Raw genomic sequence first — 26,088 nt, forward strand, 5'->3', positions numbered from 1 at the left:
CTCTAGTTGCTTTAGGTGTAAGGTTAGATTGTTAATTTGAGATTTTTCTTGTTTCTTGAGGTAGGATTGTATTCCTATAAACTTCCCTCTTAGAACTGCTTTTGCTGCTTCCCATAGGTTTTGGATTGTCGTGTTTTCGTTGTCATTTGTCTCTAGGTATTTTTTGATTTCCTCTTTGATTTCTTCAGTGATCTCTTGGTTATTTAGTAATGTATTGTTTAGCCTCTGTGTGTTTGTGTTTTTTACGTTTTTTTTCCCTGTAATTTATTTCTAATCTCACAGCGTTGTGGTCAGAGAAGATGCTTGGTATGATTTCAGTTTTCTTAAATTTACCAAAGCTTGATTTGTGACCAAGGATGTGATCTGTACTGGAGGATGTTCCATGTGCACTTGGGAAGAAAGTGTAATCTGCTGTTTTTGGATGGAATGTCCTATAAAGTACATTCTGTGCTTTATTTACTTACTTTTTGTGGTACGCGGGCCTCTCCCTGTTGCAGCCTCTCCCGTTGCGGAGCACAGGCTCCTGACGCGCAGGCCCAGTGGCCATGGCTCACGGGCCCAGCTGTTCGGCGGCATGCGGGACCCTCCCGGACCGGGGCATGAACCCGCGTCCCCTGCATCGGCAGGCAGACTCTCAACCACTGCGCCACCAGGGAAGCCCCCTATGCTTTATTTTTATAGACGGTTGTAACTTTTTTCTTTCCTCTCCTGTACTTAGATTGCTTACCTATTTTATGAAATTTCCTAAGCTTCTAAGCTCTTAGAACATATTCTAATTTAATAATCTCAAGAAAAAAAAAACATAAAATAGGCCAAAAAACTACATCAGAAACTGAAAGTCTGGTTCACCAAACAAAACTACAACTCAGCTGTCAGTGCTCTTTAAAATGCTGTGCCTTGCCCTCCCCGAGAAACATATAGCTACCTATGTTTTTCAGCACTCTACCTCTGTAATGGACTCCTTGGACACTTGCTTGGACATTTGCTTTCCTCTATGAGGCAGATGATGTGTAGGCCACCTTAAATACTGGATTGACCTGTAGCAGTAGCTCTTCAGTAGCTGCTGGAGGAAGTAGTGGGCTAGTGGACGTATATTGTGTTTCCTGGTGAATTTAGTTTGCCCTAAGTGGAAGTATGCATAGGTCATGGAAGGTAGTAGCAGTGTGAGGGGAAATAATCGTAAGATTGGTGTGATGTGCTATTGGGATGTGGCCTTGGAATTAGAGGAGGGAAATTGGTGAGGAAGATGGATGACTGGCAGACTTATTTTAAAGGAGTAGTTATAGAAGCTTTCTTACAGAAATTTAAGAAATATTAATGTAAGTAGAGGAATGATAGGAATAAATGAGAGCTGTAAGCCCATGTGTGCTTATATTTCACTTAGTCCGTACATTTTTTCACAAGATAAATTTGGTCTTGATCACAGAGATGGTCTAATAACTGATGTTCATTTACTTGGTTGGTAACAGAAAGGAATTGATAATTGTCTGTTATTTGAGTAAGTGGTTAGCAGTATTCTTTTCGTTAACTTGTTTGTTTTGTTTTCAAATTTTTTAATATGTTGGCCTTAAGTTTCTATTTATAAAATGTAGGTTATCCTTGAACTCCTTTTCTTTCACAAGGTAGTGTAAATGCCTGTTTAGTACCTTAGTATCCTTAGAAGAAAAGCATGGTTTAAAATTTTTCCTGCTCATAATGTTTAAAATTCTATTTTTCAAAATATTTTACTATGGAAAAATTGAAACATATATAAACGGAGGCATAATACTATAAGGAATTTCATGAACCCACACAGCTTCAACAATTATCAATTCATAGTATCATGCCGTCTATACTTGCACACATTTCTACCTCTCCCATGTTATTTTGAGCAAATCTCAGACACCTATCGTTTTATCTGTAGTAAGTAATAAGTATTTTAAAGGAAGACATAGTAAATTAAAAGTATGCATTGGCTTGAGGTTTCCATGAACTTTAATAATGAACAGAAGACAAGTAAAAATAAAACATAAAAGTTGATATCATAACTTCAGTTAAGCTTTTTTATCCTTTTAGAAAATAAAGCATTAGTGCACAGTATGAGTCTGATACTAGGATATAGGTCATAGGTCTTCAAAAAGAAGGGTAAAAATGTTTCTGTCTGTAAAGGTGCTTGTATTTTTTTTTCTCATCTGATAATTCTTAGGCAAGGACATACATAATAGCTTTTTCAAAAAATTTTATCTATTTTGCATCTCTTTTTGACCTTTTTTCCTGATTTTACAAACAAAAATATAAACAAGTATAAAGAAGAAAGTAAAATTATCTATAATCCTATTTTCAGAGATACCTTCAACATTCCAGAGTATATGCACATATATATTTCGCTGTCATATATTTTTAGGCCTTATTGAGTATAGATAAAATAGAAACAAGTTTTTGCTTATTTCTTTTATAGATACTGTGGATAGTAGGGAAGAAAAGCCTGCTGCTTCTGATTCTTCTGGGAAACAGTCTACTCAGGTTATGGCAGCAAGTATGTCAGCTTTTGATCCTTTAAAAAACCAAGATGAAATCAATAAAAATGTCATGTCAGCATTTGGCTTAACAGATGATCAGGTTTCAGGTAAGTTAGTGCCTTCCTCCCATCCTTTATTCCCCCTCTCCTTCCTCCCCTTTCCTTCTTTCCTTCTTTAATGGAAGATAACTTGGATATGGTGAAGTGCTCAAATCTTAAGAGTTCAGTTCAATAAATGTTCACATATGTATATACCCTATGTAAAATACCAACAAGATCAAGATGTAGATGATTTCCAGCACTCTGGAAAGCTTTCTCATGCCCTCTCCCAGGCAATAGAACTGTCCTCTTTAAAGACTAACTTCTGTTGGTTCAGGTAAATTTTATCAGAAGTAGAATTCAGAGGGTTTATTTTTCTAAAAATCTGAGTCATTTATAATCTTATTTCAGATGTGTTGCTGGGTTTAAATTATATTTGATATCTTATTCTTTTGATCTTAAATTAAGGCAATTTAAATGAAGATTTCTGGTTTAATTTAGTGTAGAAACTGCTTTTATTTGAATGATTTTAACCTTAAAACAGCATCTATACTGTGCTTTCTTTTTATATTTTGGGCATCATTTCTTCAACATTTTTTCTGCTTTCTCTCTTTTGGCATTCCAATTACACGTACACTGGAGAGCTTGACTGTCCCACGGCTCTCTGAGGTTCATTTTTCTTCACTCTTTTTTCTCTCTGTTCTTCGGATTGGATGATTCCTGTTGATCACTCTTCACGTTCACTGATTTTTTTCTACCATTTCCAATCTGCTATTAAACCTTCCTCGTGAATTTTACCTCTCAGTTATTGTGCTTTCAGCTCTAGAATTTCCGTTTGGTTCTTTTTATAGTGTTAGTTTTTTCTGTTAAGATTTCTTACCTCTTACCTTTTCATTCATTAAGATTGTATTTCCCTTTAATTCATTGAAGGTACTTTTATTTAATTCTTTAAAATTATTTATAAAGCTGCTTTGAAATGTTCGCTACATCCAGCATCTGGGCCTGTTTGGAGTCCGTTTCTTCTGCTCTTTCCCTCAGGGGAAACTGAGTATGGGTCACATATTCCTGTTTCTTTGCACATCTGACAGTTTTTGATTGAAAACTGGACATTGTGGTTAATATGTTCTAATAACTTGGTATTCTTCAGTCTAATACTCTCCCAGCTGAGCTATTTCAGCAAAGACTTGGGATTCTTTTAGGTTCGTGTGAGGATTTTTTGTTACTGCTGCTCTAGTATTTACTCAAATTACTCCTTCTTCCTCCTGGGATTATAGCAGCTGACAGCTCTGCTAAGTCCTTTCAGCTCTAGGTGTGCTGCTTTTTCTTCTGTGCCCTCTTGGTGTCACCCTCTCCCCTCCTACCCCCATGGTCAGCTGGGGGTTTGGGACTGAGCTTATACTCATATTTTAGGTCTCATTCCTTCAGTGACTCTTACTCAAGGGCTTTTCCCCTCACATTTCTGGCTGCTTGACCAACCATGAAGTTAACATCAGTTTTCTGTTGTTGGAGCTGCAGAGGTTGGGGTTTGTAATTCTCACCTGTTGTAATTCCACTGGGGGCAAACTCTTGGTGTCTGCTGACATTTGGCTGACCTCTAGTCATTTCAAATAGTTGTTTTCTTCTATTTTGTCCAGGTTTTTAAGTTTTTTGTGGGAGGTTTTACCTGATCAGTTTACTTTGCCATTATCAGTAACTGGAAAGATAGAAAAAGAAAATTAGTAGAAAAAATCCTTTTGAGACTTTTATGGGACTATTTATTAAAGAGAATTGTGTGACATTCTGAAAAAGAGAGGCGAATACTTGTACATGATGTATGTTCTTGGCAAAAGAAGACATCACATAAGTGGTCCATCTGAAAAACACATTTTTAGAGCAACTGAAATATGAGTTAATATTACAGCTTTGTAATATTTAAGACTTCAAGATATGCCAGATAGAGGGAGTAAATAGTTACATGTGAGGTCAGGCTTAAAATTTTTGATTAGAATATAGTATAGACCAGACTAATATGATTACTGTGATTCATATTATATTTGAAGACCATTTTTCTGGTAGCTTCGTATGTTGAATTGAAGTAGGAAAAACTGTACACATAGAAAATGCCAGGATACTTTGTAAAGTTACTCAGGTTATGATGTGAAAAACTTGGCTACAGTAGTGAATGTGTACATGGAGGGATGAACTATTATGATAGGAAAAGCAACACTAACTAATAGCTTATGTACAAGGAAGAAAAGAGGAGTCGAAGTAGTATTTTTTTAGGATAATAACATAGTGTTTGTGTTATCTGTGTTACCCTTCTTAGGAGGGACGTGTGTATGTATTTATTTGTCTACATGTTGATAAATATCAGTGAAATGGTGGTACGCAGGTGCGACTGTCCATTTTACTCTGGCAGTCATCAGTTTCTCTTGCGTTACCACTACCATTATCCTAGTTTAGGTTCTCATCAATATCTGGACTATCAGCTTCCAACTATGTGCCTCTAATACAGTGCTAAGTTCTGGGATATACCAGTGCAAAGGATAGAGGTTTGGCCCTCAGGGAAATTAGTCTGCTAGTGATAGCAAGTACTTATGTGGAGCTTTCTAAGTGATATTCACTTTTATAAGCTCTTGCTATATAATCATTTTTTAATTTTCAGTTTTAATATATTTTATATTGAATATATTAATATATTTAAATAATGTTTTAATATATTTCTTTTTTTAATATTTTTTGTTGAGGTATAGTTGATGGTACAATATTATATAAAGTTTCAGGTGTACAACATAGTGATTCACAATTTTTAAAGGTTATACTCCATTTATAGTTATAAAATATTGGCTATATTCTCTGTGTTGTATAATATATCCTTGTAGTTTACTTATTTTATATATAATATTGATAGTTTGTACCTCTTAATCCCCTACACTTCTTGCCCTTCCCCCATAACCACTTTTATAAGTATTTGCTATAAGCTCTTATTAACTCACAATCCTTACAGTAACCTTATGAAGTAGGAATTAGTATTTCTTTTGTACAGATGAGGAGACTGAGGCACAGAAAGAGATCAAGTAACATGCCCAAAGTTACACAGCTACTAAGTGGCAGCATTGGGATTTGAACCTAGACAGTCTGGCTCCAAAAGTTGTGCTTTTAACCATTCTTCTATATTGCCCAAACAAAAAGAACTTAAAGAAGTAAACATATCTATAATCTACAGTTACCTTCAGAATGTCTTTTTTGCCTGTTACAGTATTGGAGCTGTAGCAAATTCTCTCCATTTACTTCTTTGTTCATTATTTTAGAAGAATTTTGAGTGGTTCCATGTGTAAGAGAGCTAGGCCTTGTGAGGCAGATGGAAGGAATCAGAAAGGGACCTGGCCAAAAGAGCTCCAAGTCTAAGAGGGAAGATGAGGCCTCTTCAGAAATACAAAGTAGAAGTTGGTAAGGGTCTTAATAAAAGTATACTCCATAGAAGTTCATAAGTGGAGAAAAGTATTTATGGGTGAAGAAGCCTTACTACAAGTGTGGAGTTATAACTGAGTTTTAAGGAATGTTTATTTAGATATGTGAAAATGGGACAGTGAAGGGAACAGTGATTAATGAAATGGAGGCAGAGAAAGTATTAGATCTATTGGGGGAATGGGGAATATGTTAGTTTAACTGAAGGGGGCGTGTGAGAAGAGGAATTGTGAGAAATGTTTGGACCCTTGAATGCCAAGCTAGAGGCTTGAACTTGATTTATGGGCAGTGGAGGCCCATTGAAGAATGAAATGAGGGCTTCCCTGGTGGCACAGTGGTTAAGAATTCACCTGCCAATGCAGGGGACACGGGTTCGAGCCCTGGTCTGAGAAGATCCCACATGCCACGGAGCAACTAAGTCCGTGCACCACCACTACTGAGCCTGCACTCTAGAGCCTGCGAGCCACAACTACTGAAGCCCACGCACCTAGAGCCCATACTCTGCAACAAGAGAAGCCACCGCAATGAGAAGCCTGCGCACCACTACGAAAAGTAGCCCCCGCTCGCCGCCACTAGAGAAAGCCGGCACGCAGCAACAAAGACCCGACGCAGCCAAAAATAAATAGATAAATAAATAAATAAATTTATTTTTTTAAAAATGAATTGATATTTTTGGTTGATCTAAAAATAGATTACATAAAGTGGTGGATACTGTTATCGCAGAGGTGAGTTTTGGTTTTTGCAGGGGGAGTTTAGGACTCAGGAATGTAGCACTCCACACTTTACAGGGAAGGATTTCCAGTTGTAGCTTTGGATTCTTGAGAGATTGGAGCAAAGGAAAAATGTATATACGTCAGTATATAAGGCTGCATTTGGGTTGTGCTTATTCTATAGTACTTTTATTTTTAGTCTCTTAACCAAACTTATTATTGAGCTTGTTGGGGACAGGTCTTGTATTAGAAACTGAGCTGACTTTTCATGACCACCCAGGGCCACCCAGTGCTCCTGCCGAAGACCGTTCAGGAACTCCCGACAGCATTGCTTCCTCCTCCTCTGCAGCTCACCCACCAGGAGTTCAGCCACAGCAGCCACCATATACAGGAGCTCAGACTCAAGCAGGTCAGAGTGAAGGTAAAATAGAGCTTAGAGCACATGTGCGGAAAGGTACATGTGCAGAAACGTTTATTATGGCATTGTTGGTAACGGTGAAAAGCTTACATGTGCATTCACGCTATGAACACGGTTGTAAACATTTTTGATGTACTGACATAGTATACTTTTGGGTTTAAAAAACCAAATAGAACAATGTCAGATATGCTTCTGATTATTGGAAAGGAAAAAAACCTAAAAATGTTTAAAGCATAATATTTAGGTGCTATTTTATTCCCTTCTGCCTTCCCCTCTTGCAACTGTGTATTATTTTTGTAATTTAAAAAATAGAGGTAAAGCATAACATTAGTTAAGTAGTTTTTTTGAAAGATAAATAGCCATTTATATTTTTGTGCAGTTAGCAATATGTCTTGTGGAAAAAGCAAATGTATTTTAAATCAAACTTTTCTTCCCTAAATGATGTGTTCTCGGATGAGCAGTTTAATCTCTGGGTTTTTATATTCTCCCACCGTAAATTGTGAAAATTGGACTAAATCAGTGGTTTTAAAAGAGGGTCTTTAGTCCTGAATGAAATAGAGCTTAAAAGCTCAGTATTTAAAACAAGTAAGGGGTCACTGCCATTGTTGAAGGGGATTGAGGGGCCGCAAGCTCAGGACAGCAGACACTGAGGTGCCTCATTGAAACCCTTGGAGCTCTGCAGAACGTGGCCTCGGGGTTACTCATCTAGGGTTCCTTCTAGATGTCAAAATGTTACTTCTTTGAATTGCCCATGCTTGTTAGGCCCTTTAAAGCCCTATGTTTTACTTTAAAACAATCACCAGGTGGTGCTCTATTTGCGTAAAGGGGCCAGGTGGTATGACAGGATGTATTTTCAGCACGAGAAGCAAGTGACTGAGTTTATTAATCACATTAAAACAAAACAAATAAACCCCCCAAAACAGTCTAAAATGAACCGAGCAGTTTTGTAATAGATTTCTACTTATTCTGTGGTGGTACTTTTAGGTTTGTCCCATTGGATAAATGATAGTGATAGAGATTGGCAGGTGGCATTTTGTTGACAAATGAGTGGTTTGGGAAGAATTTCTTACTGCTACAGCCTCTTCTCAACAAACTTTAGTCATAGTCTTTCCTTTGTACCAAGATGCAACTGCCAGAACTGGAATAAGATAGAATTGAGGCAGATGTGTCTGAAACAGGGAGGAAGAAACAGAGTTTGGATATGATGGGAGTTTAATGGCTATATCAGATGAACTAACATCTCTTTAAAAAAAAAAAATCCCATTTTAAGCCATGTATACTGTTGTAGGATCACAGTTGGAAGGGTAATTGTACCAAATAATGTTTGCTGTTCACTCATAAAGGAATGGGATTTAAGGCTCTGCTAACAATATCTCAAATTATTTTATCAGGGGTTTGTTTTCATGGAAAATTTATTTTCAAATAGATAAAACTTTAGTAATATAAAAGGATATACAGTGGAAATTAGAAAATGCTGTTTCCCACTTCTGACCCCCAGCAGCCAAGTTCCCTTTTCTAGAGGCATCAGGTTGACACCATTTGGTGTGAAGTGAATTTCTTTAGGGTGGCATTAATTGTATTCCTTCCTAAAGCCGTTACTTTTTAGTGTACATTAAAACATTGTAATGTACATTGTAATGAAAAATTTGTACAGTTATTAATGTGACATCAGTCAATAGATTAGCATTGTGGAGGTAAATCTCTAGATCAGTGCTGTCTAAAAGAAATACCATGGAAGCTACATGTAATTTAAAATTTTCTATTAGCCACATTAAAAAATTTTTTAATGGTAAAATTAATTTCCATTATACATTTTATTTAATCCAGTATATCCAGTGTATCAACTTGTAATCATTATTAAAAAGTTATTAATGTTCTACATTCTGGTTTTCATACTGTATATTGGAAATCTGGGGTGTGACATCAATTTGAAACACTTCAAAACACGTACAGCATATCACAGTTAAGACTGGCCACATTTCAGGTGTTTATTAGTTGTCATACGTGGCTAGTGCCTGTTGTATTGGATAGCACAGCTCTAGATTAATGTATTAGTCATTTACAGATTCCCAAGATGAAGTACAGGCTACTTTAATGAATACTTTTTGACGTATGATATATAATGAGTCCCTGGCATCACCAGTTAGTTAGATCAACTGCTGGTTATAATTTCAGCAGAATAATCAACATAAAAATCTACTACTAATAATTAATAATAGCAATTTCTTAGAACAGAATATGAAATAATCTAAAATAAAGTAAATAATTCTGAGTTATTATCTAAATTCCATAAAAGGGGCCTTGGATTTGTAAATTTTTTTCCCAAGGATTTTAGTCTTAATATGTTGTTCAGTTAAAAGGATCAACAAAATATTAAGCTTCATGAAAAGAAACAGAATGGACAGTATTATCCTTTTTCGCCTAAGGCAGGTGCCTCTTACTGGAAAGCTATGTGCACTAGAGTAGTTGCCAAAAACATAATAAAAAAGTGGCAAGGATACAGAAAAGAGCACTAAAAGTCATCAAAGGCTAGGAAGTATTGCTGTTTGACAAGCTAAAAAGGTGACAAGGATGTAATTGAAATCTGTAAATCATATGCCAATAAAATGGATAAGCTGAGTAGACTTTTAAAGTAGCTTTTATTATGTAAATTTTGAAACATGCAAAAGTAGAGATAGAATAATCAACTCTTCATGTTTCTGTCATGGCTTCAACACTTACTAATATTTTAGCATTCTTTTTTCATCTCTTCCACTCCCCTCTTTTCACTCAATTATTTTAGTATGCATGTCTAAATGATACTCTTTTCTTTTTAATGTAATCACCATATCACTATTATACATAACAATATTGTGATTCTTTTTTTAAAACTTTACTGAATATGGTTGATTTACAATGTTGTGTTAATTTCTGCTGTACAGCAGAGTGACTTAGTTATATGTATATATATTCTTTTTCATATTCTTTTCCATGTGGTTTAAGTGATTAAGTGATTCTTTTTTTTTTTTTTTTTTTTTTTTTTTTTTTTTTTTTCTTTTTGCGGTATGCGGGCCTCCCACTGTTGTGGCCTCTCCCGTTGCGGAGCACAGGCTCCGGATGCGCAGGCCCAGCGGCCATGGCTCATGGGCCCAGCCGCTCCGCGGCATATGGGATCCTCCCAGACCGGGGCACGAACCCGTATCCCCTGCATCGGCAGGCGGACTCTCAACCACTGCGCCACCAGGGAGGCCCGATTAAGTGATTCTTAATGTCAACACATTATATTTGAATTTCTGTAGTTGTCTCATAGTTACTTTATTACAGTTGGGGGCTTGTTCAAATTAGGAGTCTTATAACAAGGTTCACATATTCCATTTGATTGTGTGTCTTAAGTCTTTTTTTTTTAATAGCTGTCAACCCTACATGTTTCTAAAGTCAAAACTATGTATGTTAATTAACTATTGCTATGTTAACAATTTATGCCAAAACATAGATGCTTAAAACAACAAACAGTTATTATCTCACAGTTTCAGAATCGGGGACCTGGGAGACCCTTAGCTTGGTGGTTTTGGCTCAGGGTCTCTCATGAGCTTACAGTCTTCTGAAGCTTAACCTGCACTGAAGGATTCACTTTGAAGATGACTCCCTCACATGGTTGTTGGCAGGAGGCTTCATTTCCTTACCACATGGATCTCATAGGCTGCTTGGGTGACCTCATGACAGGCAGCTTCCACCAGAGTGAATGATCAAGACAGTAATAGGAGATGGTTGTCTTTCACGACGTGTCCTCAGAAATGTCATTGTCATTTCTGCAATATTCTAATGATATAGAGGTCAGCCCTATTCAGTGTGAGGGGACTACACAAGAGAGTGAATACTCATGTGTTTATTGCTTGGTCTTTGCTAATTTTTGTATTGTGGAGTTAATCTTTCTAATTTCTAAAAATGTAAAGGATACCAACCCCTTATCATATGCTATACATGTGCAGGAGTCATTGAGGGTCATCATAGAGGCTGGCTACCAATCTATGTCACAAAGTATAGTCCTAGAAGCCTTACCATTACTCTTTGCTTCATCCTATTCTCTTTCTCCCTAGGTAATATGTTTTATTGCTTTTACTTTTTTCTACCATTGATTCTTTCTGAAAATAATACACAAAACGTAGCTTATATATATTTTTTCCCTCAGATCATAGCTTACTCTAAACTCTGTTGGCACCTTGCTTTTTCGCTTAATATATCCTGTAGCTCTCTCCTTCTTCAAGTATGTCAAGTTGTTCTTCATTGTTTACAACTGAACACAGACTTCTTAATTTTCAGAATACTGTGACAGAGAGTGAGAGTCCTGTTTTGGACTTGAATGAAGTGTATTTAAAATAAGTAAAAGAAATACTTTGTAGAGATAGTATTTAACCACAGGGTTGGCATTTTCACAATGAGTTCGAAGCAGATTAAGAAAAAAATAGAGCATGCACTTGCTTTAAGAATTGTTGTACCCTGTCATTTTTTTATTGAGGAAAATGATTAGGCTTTTTTGAGTGGGAGATCCTTAGGCTCATTGGCAGCAGTCTACTACATGGAGCTTTAATCTCAGACTTTTCGATGATACCTAAGTTAATGTTTATATTAAACAAGATAACATGTACAAAACTCCTTTTAAGCTAACGCTCTAGAGTTATGCCTGGGTTCTGGTGATGATTCTTACTAGCAGTGATGTATTGACCCCAGGTAAGTTGCTTAATCTTTCTGTACTGAAAAAAGGATTGCTAGTGAGGTTGATTTTTTTTTCCCCTATGTATTCATTGTGTGTTCTTTGCTCATTTTTGTTTCGTAGAGTTAATGCTTCTGATCTCTAGGAATTAGAACCCACTGTCAAATGCTATGCATATTCCTCCCCTTTGATTATATTTCTGTACCAGGTTCTGGCCACTTCCATTCTAAAATTTAGTTATGAAATACAATCTAGGATTAAGGCAGTATCTTCTAAAAGGTGGTTAACTTCTGTACTACCTTTTGTGGTATTGATAAATCTTGAACCATTAAGAAAGCATTTAAGAAACTTTTTGTCAGTTTTTGGTTGTATTTGGAAGAGGATTAATAGCTTAAAAATAGTTAAGCAAATTTTATTTCTATCATAAAAAGCATACCACTGCTTGCTAGGAAATAATCTGGCTATCAGTAAGGTCATAGCTCATTTAGTGCTGCAGTACGTAGAGCTGGGCACCCAGTCCAGTAGCATGGGTTCTATCCTGGGATCGCAACCTGTGAGCACTAGCTGCCTCCTGCATCTCAGTTTGAATGGCACTAGATAATGCATTGACTTTTTTTCAGTCATTGTCTTTTTCCGCCAAAAGTATGCTATTTGTGTGTTGTCTTTTGATTAACAGCAGGTAGTTTGAATATTTTTTAAAGATTCAGCAACATAAAGTTGTTTTAAAGATTTAAATACTAGCTAGGTTTTTTTAAAATTTAAATTCTAGCTAGATATTACAGTGCAAGTTTTATTGCTCTCTAGGCATTAGATCTAGCTAAATCCACCATTAGAACAACTGTAAAGTAGTAGAGATGATAAAGACGTGAACCAGTAAATTCTTACGTGTTTGGAAATCACAGGAGCTATTAATGGTATTTGCCCCTTTCCTCAAATTTTTATTTATTGATTTTTACTGAACATTAGTAGTACATATCTGTTGGCAGTTGGGTTTGAAAACATTAGTTTTTCTGGAATTTCTGAAATAACCACTCATGTTATTTCCTGCCGATTAGAGTTCTCTGCAGTTATTGCACAGCAGAGTGGCCACACTTGTTAAATTGTTCATTCTTCTCTTCTTCATGACAGTTAGAGAGGAACAAACACATTCTTGTGTTTTGGTTCTCAGTGTGTTTATGTGTGTGAATGGGGAGAGAATTAAATGTGCTTTGAAAGCGTTTCTCTTCTGCCGTGTTAAACCTGCCTCTTTGCCTTGTCTTGTCTCTTTTAGGTCAGATGTACCAGCAGTACCCACAGCAGGCTGGCTATGGCACTCAGCCACAGGTGCCCCCCCAGCCGACGCAGCAGTACGGTATTCAATATGCAGGTGAGCGGGTGTCCAGAGGGAGCTGTCTCTGTACTCAAGAAACTTTAATTCTTTCCCCCTAATTCCTTGATTTGTTATAGTAGGTATTAAGTATTTATTTGGGGGGGGGAATAATACTTGTTTTATTTATTTTTAAATATTTTGCGTAAAAATTTTTACTGTAAATCACCATTTCAGTTTTCCAGTGGGCAGGTAAAACTTACAATCATAGTAGATGATTCAGTAATAACCTGCAGTATAAAAAAGTTTTTAATACAAAGTTACCTCCTACTGATGTGATAACTTACCTGCTGGGTGATGTAGCGCTACAAAAAGGCAACATTTTTTCCTCCATTATATGTAACACATTATCCCAGTGTACTCTTAGTACCTGTAAAAGCATTAACAGTTCCCTCATGGAACTTTCCATGGAACATGTAAAGAGGTGGTCTTATTAAATAAGAACCAAATTAAGCTACATAGGTTTTTAAATCTCCCAAAAGTATGTAGGAATACCAAAAACAGGCCATAAAAGTAGAATTGTGTAAAACGTAATTCAGGCAACTAAGAACATAAAAATCTCTCAGTGTAGCTTTGAATACTGTGGTTATAATTCAGGTAATTTTTACGTTATATCTGAGAATTTTGTGTTCAACTCTTGTTTTACAGTCAAAGATTTAAGTATCAGAATTTCAACTGTAATTTTAGAAAAGTAGTAAGATTAACTCTACAAAAATGAGCAAAGAACATGCAGTAAACATGGGGGAAGACAGTCAACCTCATTAGCAATCCCTTGTGTACACATTATCTCATTTAATATAAACATCAACTTAGGTATCATCGAAAAGTCTGAGATTGAAGCTCCATATAGTAGACTGCTGCCAGTGAGCCTAAGGGTCTCCCACTCAAAAAAGCCTAATCATTTTCCTCAATACAAAAGACAGCGTACAACTATTCTTAAAGCAAGTGTGTGCTCTTTTTTTCCCCCTTAAATCTGCTTGGAACTTATGGTGCAAACACCACCCCTGCAGTTAAAAGTTTCAGAAACCATGTGGCCCCCAAAGCCTAGAATAGTTACTATCTGGTCCTTTACAGAAAAACTTTTGCTGATCCCCCTGAATTAGACCATAAAATTCTACCATTGGAGTTTGACATATTTTAACACAAAGAACAATTTTTATTTGGATTGGATTTGCTGTGGAGTGATTTAACCTGTAACTGCTAGTTTTTAATTATATAAAATAGGTGGAATGAATTTGAACTTGGACTATAATATTGGGGGGAAGGTTATTTTTAGGATGCAGTCCTTTAAAGAAAATCTGTGTTACAAATTATATAATTTGTAGAAATAATAGATATTAGAGTGGGAAAGACCTAGTTACCTAATCCAGGGGATTTCCGTCTTCACCATACTTCAGAATCACCTGGAGAGGTGTTTTTTGAAAGTTACAGGTACCTGGGCTCTACTCCCAGAGATCTTGTTTTATTTGGTCGAGGATGGGACTCGGGCTTTTTTATTTTAAATGCTTTGCACGTCATTCTAAAGTGCAACCAGGGTTGGGGACCACTGATGTTGTCCCACCCACTCATTTTATAAATGAGACAACTAGGGTTCAGAGAGTTGTGATGCATCAAAGGACATGCAGCCATTTAGTGGGGGAACCAGACCAGAACCCAGTACCCTTGACTTTGTAGTTAATTACTTCCCTATATCATTCTACATTCTCCACCCATGACCAGGGGTTGGCAGACTTTTCTGCCATAAAAAGCTAGATAGTAAATATTTTAGGCTTTGTGGACCATATGACTCCTTGTTCTTTAAAATTCATTTATTCAAAGAACCACAGAATTTCCATTTCTTGCCATTTCTGGCGATTTGCACCAAAGTTATTCATTTATTTTGTTTTTCAAGGGAGGGGATGGTGGTGGGAGGAGGAGAGTATATACATATAGAGGTATTGCTATATTATGGTCAAAGACTAGTAGGTTGCTAATGAAACAGCATCTTAGGCCCTTAGGGGCTATTCCCTCTCTTGAAAAGTAGATATGGTTGTCCCCAGATGCTGTTAAAAAGCCAGTTTAGATTTCACTTGCCAGGATGAGAAGACAGCTTTTTTTATTGCTCACAATCTTAAGTCGAATAGATATTTTCAGTATAAAAGCTGAGTCCTTCTGTTTCTCCAAAAACTTACAGTAAAAAAATTTCATGTAGCGGATAGGAGAAATTGTATGACATCAGGGTTTCATAATGAATTGACTTTAGTTCAGTATTTAGATACTGCCATGAGTAAAATGCATTAGATATTTGATTTACTTATTAAAAATTAAGCTTGCTCTTAATGACTTTAGTCAGGGTCTTCACTGAGTAAAGTTTAGTTCTTTTCAAATTATTATCTCTGTATTTCTGATCCTGCTAGTCCTATTAACTTGAATTTGGGAGATATGGAAATAGTCAACTAAATACTCTGCTTGGAGACTGTAAGTGGTGGTGGTAACATTGGACCATCTTTGACACTCTGCTGGTTTGGCAGTTTCCCTCTGTGACCTTTTCCAGTTTTATTCATGGACTATGTCAGAAAGGTTTCTTTCATGAGTAAATTTTGAACCCAGGTTCAAGGTGAGTTCAGAATATACTCAAATTCATTCAATCCTTTTTATTTTTTTAAATGCAGGGTTGTACATATTTTAATAATTTTCTTATGTATCTGGTATTTAATGCTGACAGGATTCCAGTCAATGGAGAGGTTTCATTGCAAGTAGCTGCAGGTGTGTTTCATGGTAGAGATAAAAGTTTTTAGTGAAGCAGACCTTTTATTTTAAAAGACTTTACATCCTAGTAACTAATGAATATAGATGTTGATTTTTGTGGGGCAATATGATATGCTTTCTGTGTGTTACATTGTTACTACTAAGCCAGAATTTTGAATTGTAAAGGCAAAAACAGCAGATACCAAATCTAAAGGAAAGATTTTAAGGATTGTGAAAATTGGCACTTAATGTTTATTCTTAAATGGCTTAGTTTTTATAGAGTGAATAAACCTTAAAGCATCTCATTAGCACATAAGATGTATTTGTAGCACCACTGTTTCGTTTAAAAATATTCATTCTCTACAAATAAAATGTGTCTTTATTTGGTACTGTTATTAAACAGGCCCCTCAGAACCAGGTTAATAATGACTAGCTTTTGCATTAATTCCTACATTTATCATTTGAACATCTACTATATACTGGGAGTTACACTAGAACAGGAATTTGCTCTCAGGGATTATACAGTGTAGGAGGAATTGAAGTAGAAGAAGTATATATAGCAGTTTTAATTTTAGAGGGTTTGCAAAATTGTCTAGAAAGTGCTTCTTGGATACTATGTGGTCTTGAAATATAGACTCTGCTACTCTACTTGTTGCATAAATACTTAGGATTAAGTTTGTTAAATTTCTTGTCATTTTTTTGTCCATAACAGTAAGATTAATTCTCTGGAAAATGGTCACCAAAAGGAAAAATAAGATATGTACGTTTTGCCTTTTCAGCAGGCTACAGTCAGCAGACTGGACCCCAGCAGCCTCAGCAGTTCCAGGGATATGGCCAGCAGCCAGCTTCCCAGGCACCAGCTCCTGCCTTCTCTGGTCAGCCTCAGCAACTTGCTGCTCAGCCACCACAGCAGTACCAGGCGAGCAGTTACCCTCCACAGACCTACACTACCCAAACTTCTCAGCCCACTAATTACACTGTGGCCGCTGCCTCACAACCTGGAATGGCTCCAAGCCAACCCGGGGCTTATCAACCAAGACCAGGTTTCACTCCACCTCCTGGGAGTACCATGACCCCTCTTCCGAGTGGGTCTAACCCTTATGCACGTAGCCGTCCTCCCTTTGGTCAGGGCTATACCCAACCTGGACCAGGTTATCGATAAGGAGGCTCAGTTACACTGATGAATGTAGCTGCTAGCTGTTTGCCTCCCAAAAGACTCCAATACTACTCTTTTAATTTGTATTGAAGTTCACAAGTTTAAAAAGCAGAGCATTTTTTTATGATATCATTGTTGCTGTTAATTGAAAATTAATTTGCTGGAAGAAAAAAGACCAAAATGAAAGTTTTTTTCCTCCCCTGCTTAAAATTGTAGCAGCTCCTTAGTTATTTTGGAACACTACTCTTACATGTGTACAAAGTGATTGACTTTCTAGCTTGCCTTGTCCAGAGGATATTAAAATGCTAGGTTGAAGTTCAGCCATCTTACTTGGCTTTTTACTATTAACATGATGTACTAAAAGTAGATCCCTTTGCGAAGACTAGATATTATGTATAAATGTAACAAACATTGATTGATAGGTTAATAAAGAAAGATGATTGAATCCATTAGTGGTCTTGTAATTTAGTCATTGACACTATATGTGTTTGTATATATATACACATATATATATATAGATATATATGTATATAAATGAGAAAAAACCACAAATCCTTATTGATGTTTTGGTCTTAAAATGAAGTATAGACCTTTTATCTTTTATGCCTTTCTATGCAGAGAAGCACAGTGCTGCTGAATTTTGTCCTGATTTTGGCTTAAAACAAACTAAACTAAAATAGATTTCACAAGAAGATAGATACAGTATTAAAAGATACAAGGGGGGTTTGGTAGATCCTAAATAACTTGCGATTTTCCTTATAGAAATGAACCATTCAGAAATGAAGAACTCGGTCTTAAAAAAACTACATCTCTTTATTGCAGAGTTTATACTTGTTTGAAAAATATAAAATGAAAAATATAATATGTATTGATAAAACTGAAGCATGGTGAAAGGTGGTAAGCACAGAAAGGTCCTTCAAGGATGAGGGCAACAATGCAGCATTCCCATCTCCCTCCCCAAATGAAGGAGAAAAATCCTTTTTTTTTTTTTTACATAAAAACGAGTCAGATTTTCATTACAGGTTGGGTTAGACAGAATTACGAAAACAGCCTTTGATACATTCATTCCCTAGAGATCGTCTGTGTAAAAATATAGTAAATATCCTATAAAATGGCAGGGATCTCATCATGCATTATCCTTTTGTGCTTAGACTTTACAGTCAGTCTCTGTATACAGCTTGATTAGAATTATATTAAAAACAGTAGAAACACAACTGCTTAAAGGGATAGTTTGACAAAGAACATTCAGACATTGTAACGTTTATGGGTAGAGAAAGAAAAAAATACGTATTTTGAAACGCTGTATATAATTCTCAATTCCATTTATAACTGAAAGGAAATTTACTGATTCAAACAAAATCTTTTCAATAATTTGCAGGTATTTGAGGAAATGTATACTGTCATGAATGGTTAACTATTTAAACGCTTCAGAAAAGATATTCAGCTGTTGCTAAAAAGTTGAAGTTTAAATAAACATGTGAATATTAGCACCTTTTTCCCCCAGATATATATGCTGAAGATAATTTGATCTAATAAGTTAAACCAAGTAGAAGTTTATGGAATTAACTCACCAGTAGGAAGAATACACAATAATAGTAAGTATTTTTTTTAAAACTATATTAGTTTTTTGATGTTAATTTTGTTATAAAAGTATCTCAAAACATCATTACAACAGTGTGATAAATAATATACAAATGATCTCTTAAAATACCATGAATAGGGAGCCAGCTTCCCCAAAAATGTTATTCTGTTAATGTCAATATTTTGCTTTCTTTAAATGACTTTGTAAAACCTGATAAATATTCTTAGCAATCTTTCTAGGAAACATCTAATATTGCCATTAATTAGATTTTAAACTTTTATACATAGTAAACATAAGAGCTTTAAATGCATGTGACAAACACCATACTGTTTCCAATTATTTTTTGCCATGATGAAACAGAAGGCACTTCTGAACGTGATTGCAGCATCTACCATTTTCCAGGAATTGTGGTCCCACATTCATACCACTGGACATAATTGATTTGGGTGTGACCACCAATTTCTCCAAATTGGACAGGTTCCTGGCGAACTGCTCTGAAATAGCCTGAGAGAAAATAATTAATTTTAATAGCTGCTATGATATGTTTTTGTCCTCAGTGCTCAGAGGTTGAAGGGTGTCGTCGAATGCCTGAAGCTTACTCTAGGTGAAGCAGAGTATTTTAGAAAAAGGATAGTAAGAGAGGCCCTGGTGTCTTTCCTGAGGTGGTAGCGGCTAGCTAAACATCAGGGACACTTGAAACTCCTTGACATCTGCCTTAATAAGCTAGGATGGGATGGTTGGTCGTATTTGAGAGATAAAGCTGAAAGGGGGCAGGAGTTGGAGGGGTTTCATGCTTTGTTTGAGTATAACTGACCAAGTTCAGTACACACTTTGACCTACGTAAAAGTGTACTTTCTGTACTTTACAGCCTAGTGGTGGTCTATGAAGTTACCTGGTTAAACGCGTGTTGTACTGAATGTTAGGAAACAAAAGAGGGGTTGGTCTAAGATTGCTAAATTTCTCAGAACTAAACGTTGATGAAATCTTCCTTCAAGGATCCTACACTAAGTGATTAAAAATTTTGCTGTGAATATAAAACGTTACAGAAATAGACACAATTTACAGTACATTGTATATCCGGTTCCTGCGAGGCGGCAGTTTGAATTTTCTGTTAATGAGTTCACAGATCTTATTAAGTCACCTTTTGCTGTCGTTGGTACTTTTAGTGCCAGTGACCAAAATGTGATGCTGAAAAGACTAGTCAAATAATGTAAGTGTTTAACAAGCCCCTCTTGGTAACTCCTGAGTAATATGGATGTGTAATTTACCCTTTCCTACCCTACCTGGACAGGGATTAAATTAATTTTCAGTCCTTTCAATTCTTATTAAACAGCTTGGTGCTAATGTGTCTGTAGCAAGTTACAGTGGTTAGTCATTTCTCAGCAGAATTCTCCTATTTTAATTGTATTTATAGAATTATTTATAAGGCAAGTAACATTCTTTTTTCCTTCTACAGTAGTAGTAAAGCTTTGAATTTCTTTAAAATTTTTAAAAAAGGAATTAAAAAAAACTGCCTGTGTGCTCAGTATGACAAAAACCATAAAAGTAGTGGGATTTAAGCTGGGGAAATTAAGCTTCTTTTTTATAGCTGCTTTTTTTAAGCTGCTCTTTTATAGCTGCTTTTGCAAATTCAGGTTTTCTTAAAGTAGAATGGATTTATATAAGATGATCTGTAATTTCTCTCAGCTCTAAGGAACAGAGTCTTAAGGAATGGGAGGAAAGTGAAGAAACTTCTATTAAAGTCTTCATGTTAAGGTCTTACGTGGGAAGTCCTTTTTCCTAGGCAGATGGAGTAGTAGTACTACAGAATTATTTTTAAAGTGATTGATTTTCTCAGCTTGAATGTTTTTTGGGTTAATTTGTAAAAGCCTCTTACTTACGAGGAGGCTCAGAAAACATACCTTCCTTGGTGGGTAACTGGTCAGAAGAGAGTTGCTGTCCTGTGCGTCCATCTAAAAATGAGTCCACGAACTGGCAGTGATCTTCTCCATGGCCTCTCTGATCACCTATATTATAAAATTTTCCTGAAAAAACAAAAGGATCATGAAGTATTGCTGCCTTTGATATGGGAGGACTCTGAAATCAAATTGTTTCAAATAATCCGTCTTCCTTGTTCTTGTACTTCTCCCCCCTTTCTTTCTAGTTCGAGCCACCAGTGTTCCTTGATTGAACTATGGAATCGTCTCCCAGCTGGCGTCCCTGCTTTCACTCTTGCTTTTCCCTATCTTTCCTCCCCTCCTTCTTTCACAGATTAGTCATCTTTTAAAAACGCAACTCAGACAGTGTTACGCCCCTCCATCAGTCTCTCCAGCAGTCTTCTGTTATACTCAGAATAAAACCCGGGGGTCCTTACCTGGTTTCCTAGCTCCGCACGATTTCATGCTGCCTGATCATCCCCTTACTAAGCCTCAGCCACACTAGTGGAACCGGCGAGGCATTTTCTGCTGCAGGTCTTTGCATTTCTCTTCCCTCTACCTCTGGTTCTTTATCCCTCGATCTTTGCGTGGTTGGTTCCTTCTCATAGTTTTCTTCTCGGCACAAGTGCTACCTTTTGAGGGGGGGCTTTTCCTAACCAGTCTAACTAAAAGAACTTTCATTCAGCCATTTTTCCTCCATTTTCATTCCATTCAGCCATTTTCTTTCACCCTTTTTTTTTTTCTTCAGAGCACTATATGAAATTCTTATTTACATGTTTGCTTTCTGTCTCTCCCCGCTAGATTGTAAGCTACAAAGAGCAGGAACGTGTCTTATTTCCTGCTTTGTCCCCAGCACCTGGAACAATGTCTGAACAAAGCAGATAGTTCTGTTGAATGATTGAGCAAATGTCTACCTTTCTATGTTGGGCCAATCTTATTTAAAATTTTTACTGTATGAATATAGAAGAGAAAATAACCCACTGTCTGGAGCAAAGGGTTATAGCCCTTCTGGCGCAGTGTTTTAATCTTGCTCTTGTCTCTGACAAGACTTAAAATCTTAAATACGTCATACTCCTTCCATGATTATTGTTAGATACACTCTTTTTACTACCAGTAGGCTTTTTATCCTGGGTTGGCTGTAACAAAATTGAGCTTGGATGTGACTAGTTTTTCTACATTCAAGTTTGCCACGATGGCACTGTTTCAGATTGCATGTTCATTATTTACCTTCTTATAGTATGTCTCAAATCCTAAGATTCCAATAACATCTTGCTCAAAAAGGAAACTTGTATTTACATCACACCTTCGTGTCTGGGACTGTCCATAGAAAAGGCTAAGTTACAGAACGCTGCAAAGCATTTCTTGAAGGATAATCCTCAAAACAGAACTGATGGCCCTGCTTACCTGTGAGGGAGTCACTCAGATAAATCTTGTATCTGAGAGAGTTGCACAGCTGCACCCCTACAAACTTTTTATACCACGTCCTTTTGACATACTGTTTGCCCTTACATTCTGAGTAAGAGTCTGAATTAAAGGGTCTTTCAGTCCAGATGGCATCTCTTCCTGCTGCATAAGGAAAGCACATGGTTTGAGTTTAGTATTTGACTTTCGGTCCTGAAGAGCTGTCTTAAAAGCTTTTAAAAAAGCAGTTTGCCAAGTTCATTGTCAACCTGCTGATAGCTGGTTTTCTCCAGTGCTAAATATTGGAGCCAAAAATATAGGAGTAAACCCCCAATTAAATTTCCATCAATGATGAGGTAAATCTTGGAGCAGTACGTGTCAGAGTTGACTAGCCTCTGCAGTGCTCAATGTAGAACAGCATCCCTTTAGGAGCAAATTTAGGTTTCTTTTTTTTGCAACATATTATACAGTTTAAACAGTTACTTTAATGTGACTTGTTATTAAAAGTGGAAATGAGGGTCCTGTATCTTGACTTAATTATTAAACAGAAAAGTTGAGCTGGTCTGTTACAAAAATGGAAAGCAGGTTTTAAAATATTCAACTTGTTCCTGAAACAACATAGGCTGTCAGTGTTACTGAATGTTTTAGGTAAGCATTCATACCTGATAGATACTCTTAAGAAGACTGAATGGACTAAAGTGAAATCATGACTAAAATTCTACCATGCCCATTTAGTTGAATCACTGTAGGAAAGCGTGTAGTTGTGTTCTCATCCAGGTAGGTACTTACCAGAAACTGGCTCACTCACTCTTGGGTCAGCTAAGGAGAAATAGCAAAGACAAGAGTCAGAGGTTATTAGGTAAGTCCCAGTGTTCCAGTGACATAGAGAAGAAGATGGGTGCTTACAGTTGTTAAGGAATCTTGCAAAATGGTACACTCTTACTAAAGTCCAAATTTGAAAATTGTATATTTTGTTTTGGGAATTGTTCTCTGGTGGAGAATCTCCTCTGCCACGTACTCAGCTGTATCTTTTATATGTGATTTGTGTACTTAGTAGTCTTCCTTGCTGTTCTAGATTTTACTTCCATTTTAAAATCTTCCTCTTTTAGTTTCATAAAAAAAACTATTGATAAAATCAGCAAGATGCCATGAACTGCATTTGGTGTAAAAAAAATTATACACTAATGCTGAGAGTACAGATGTATCTCATTAAGGAATTGGAACTTAGGCCAAATTAGAAAATTTCACAGCTGTTCATCATAAAAAACTATCACATGAATTCCCTTTCTGGATACTGTGGCTGAGCGTCTGATATTTTGATTCTAGGCACAGATTCTAGAGAGGAACATTCATGCACTATTGAGTATAGACTGACTTATATGCTTTTTTTCTTTTAAACTGATAGGCCTAATTTTTTCTGACATCAAGATAAATGAGGAAAAACCCAAGGGGCGTTTCTTTAAGAGTACCTTCATCAGTTTGCTTTTTCAAATGGATGGTTTTTGTTTGTTTGTTTGTTTGTTTTTTTGCGTTACGCGGGCCTCTCACTGTTGTGGCCTCTCCCCTTGCGGAGCGCAGGCTCCGGACACACAGGCTCAGCAGCCGTGGCCCACGGGCCCAGCCGCTCTGCAGCACATGGGATCCTCCCGGACCGGGGCACGAACCCGCGTCCCCTGCATCGGCAGGCGGACTCCCAACCACTGCGCCACCAGGGAAGCCCTGGATGGTTTCTTTAAATCAAGTGCTTTACCCAGTGTTGAGCTAGGTTTCAAACAAGCTATGCAAAACATTGTGACCCTTTATATCCTTGTTAGGAATTACTGCTGATGTGATTACCTGATTCAGTACTGAATGCCACTGTGTTGCTGGGTGGGCCTTCACCAAGTGGGTTTTTGGGTTTCACCTGGAACTCGTAGCTGTGAGGGGGGGAAAGAAACAGAAAACAAAAATAATGTTCTTAAGTGGTAGGAAACAAACAATTTTCTTGTCATACCAACATTCTTCCTGATTCTGTTTTGAAATCATGACAGTGAATGGACATATGTTCTAGAAGAAGCTTCAGGAAAGAAAAATTCCTTTAATTCTACTGTTCAAACAGCTTGTCTAATTGTTTTCTAGAAGAAAAAGTTTAATAAAAAAGATTGTTGTCTTTTAAAAACTCCAAATTAATAGAAATAGCTGGGCAGGTTGCTAATGGACATACAGGAAAAGAGGTATGTGATGGACCCAGGCTAATTCCAGTAACAAGGAGCCTCAGTTTCCTTCAAATCTTTAGCTACTTCCTGGGAGCGCAGAATAAGTTCCTTTTTATTCCTTATTATCCCAACCCTGGGTATAGCCATAGACCTAGGCAATGTTCTTCATTGTGGGGTTTGAGCTACCCATGTCAGAATCACATGATAGAGCTACACTGGGGAAAGTTTGTTTAAAGTGCAGACTTCTTGTTCCATTCTAGCTACTGAATCCCTTTTTGAGGGGTTCCAGAGAGGTATTTATAATAAGTTCCTGAGGTGAATCCTGTGCCCACTGACATTTGAGAACTACTAGATAAGCTATGGGAGCAGATGTACATGAAAATATTTTGTTGCAGGAAGTTCCTGGTTATATCTCCTGGAACTTGGGTCTTCTGTGGATCATAGGAAGCCACAATATATTCCGAGTAGGGGCATGGTAGTGTCAGCTCATGAAGAGTATGGGCACAAGGACACTTTTCTCTCCTTCTATAAACTAGATTCATATGGGCCAGGCCCTTAACCCTTTATGTTAAAAAAACAAAAGACAAAATAAGCCCATATCCCTTGTAGTTATGTTTGACTCTGTCCTTAAGAATTATGCACTAAATTACTATGCAACATTTGACAAATTTCATCCGTAGAATACTCAAGCAGAGCAAACCCTTTTAAGTTCAAACCAGTAAAGCTATTTGCTGTTTGCCTGAAACTAAGGTTCCTTTCAGTAGCAGACTTAGCAGGAAAGTAATTTTGAATGTAAAACCAGCTTGAGTCAGCTGATAGAATTGATTGAGTTTCAAAATTGTGAAAGACTTTTGGGAGATAATTCCTCTTTTTAAAAAGTTTGTAATTGACTAAGAGTGCAGAACACAAAAAATACTTCAGAAAAAAAGTGAAAAACAGAAGGATGGCAGCTCTTAATTTGGTACAGAGGATACCAAGTGAGCAATAACAGAACTTTCTGGGGCTCAAGGAGTCAGATTTTTGACTATTGAGGTACTGCTGGAATCTATAAGGAAGACAGATTCTAGCATTACAATGTGAACATTTTTTGAGTGCTTACTATGTACCAGATACCACATATGAAAAGTAATACAAACCCCAAGAGATAAGTATTTTCCTATTTTTCAGTTAAGAGCAATGACGCTTTTAACCATTGTACTCTTATTGTCTTTGCTTTTCCAAACTTCCAAACTTTGTGATACGGGGATTAAAACATGCAGGGTTTTCATTTATTTTAAAAACTTCTTTTAACATCCTTATTGGAGTATAATTGCTTTACAATGTTGTGTTAGTTTGTGCTTTATAACAAAGTGAAACAGCTATACACATACATATATCCCCATATCTCCTCCCTCTTGCGTCTCCCTTCCACCCTCCCTATCCCACCCCTCTAGGTGGTCACAAAGCACCGAGCTGATCTCCCTGTGCTATGTGGCTGCTTCCCACTAGCTATCTTTTTTTTTTTTTGAGGTACGCGGGCCTTTCACTGTTGTGGCCTCTCCCGTCGTGGAGCACAGGCTCCGGATGCGCAGGCTCAGCAGCCATGGCTCACGGGCCCAGCCACTCCGCAGCATGTGGAATCTTCCCGGACCGGGGCACGAACCCACGTCCCCTGCATCGGCAGGCGGACTCTCAACCACTGCGCCACCAGGGAAGCCCTAGCTATCTGTTTTAAATTTGGTAGTGTATATATGTCCATGCCACTCTCTCACTTCGTCCCAGCTTACCCTTTCCTCTCCCCATGTCCTCAAGTCCATTCTCTAGTAGGTCTGCGTCTTTATTCCTGTCCTGCCCCTAAGTGCTTCAGAACCTTTTTTTTTTTAAGATTCCATATATATGTGTTAGCATATGGTATTTGTTTTTCTTTTTCTGAGTTACTTCACTCTGTATGACAGACTAGGTCCA

The 26,088-nt window shown here is 37.1% G+C and overlaps 2 protein-coding genes across 18 annotated transcripts in view; one reads left to right on the forward strand and one right to left on the reverse strand.

Annotated features, from left to right (window-relative positions):
- TFG (trafficking from ER to golgi regulator) overlaps nucleotides 1-17,499 on the forward strand; it is a 37,102-nt gene extending 19,603 nt beyond the window's left edge. Inside the window, exons 5-8 of one of the 4 annotated variants that reach the window (XM_081235533.1) lie at nucleotides 2,438-2,605; nucleotides 6,974-7,114; nucleotides 13,072-13,167; nucleotides 16,677-17,499. In XM_081235533.1, the coding sequence (XP_081091659.1) occupies nucleotides 2,438-2,605; nucleotides 6,974-7,114; nucleotides 13,072-13,167; nucleotides 16,677-17,056 (785 nt within the window). In that variant the 3' untranslated portion in view covers nucleotides 17,057-17,499. Of the gene's footprint in view, nucleotides 1-2,437; nucleotides 2,606-6,973; nucleotides 7,115-13,071; nucleotides 13,168-16,673 lie in introns of all 4 variants that reach the window. The other 3 variants (XM_081235532.1, XM_081235534.1, XM_081235535.1) reach the window with 3 other exon arrangements.
- Nucleotides 17,500-17,838: 339 nt separating this feature from the next.
- Nucleotides 17,839-26,088, reverse strand: part of ABI3BP (ABI family member 3 binding protein) — a 250,305-nt gene continuing 242,055 nt past the window's right edge. For all 14 annotated transcript variants that reach the window (XM_081235523.1, XM_081235522.1, XM_081235521.1 and 11 more), the window contains 5 exons: nucleotides 23,786-23,865; nucleotides 22,739-22,768; nucleotides 21,953-22,114; nucleotides 20,534-20,656; nucleotides 17,839-19,136 (listed from right to left, as the gene is read on the reverse strand). In XM_081235523.1, coding sequence (XP_081091649.1) covers nucleotides 19,021-19,136; nucleotides 20,534-20,656; nucleotides 21,953-22,114; nucleotides 22,739-22,768; nucleotides 23,786-23,865 — 511 coding nt within the window. In that variant the 3' untranslated portion in view covers nucleotides 17,839-19,020. The remainder of the gene's footprint in view (nucleotides 19,137-20,533; nucleotides 20,657-21,952; nucleotides 22,115-22,738; nucleotides 22,769-23,785; nucleotides 23,866-26,088) is intronic.

Source organism: Mesoplodon bidens (genome assembly GCF_964165515.1).
Source record: "Mesoplodon bidens genome assembly, chromosome: 5".
NCBI classification, from domain to species: domain Eukaryota; kingdom Metazoa; phylum Chordata; class Mammalia; order Artiodactyla; family Ziphiidae; genus Mesoplodon; species Mesoplodon bidens.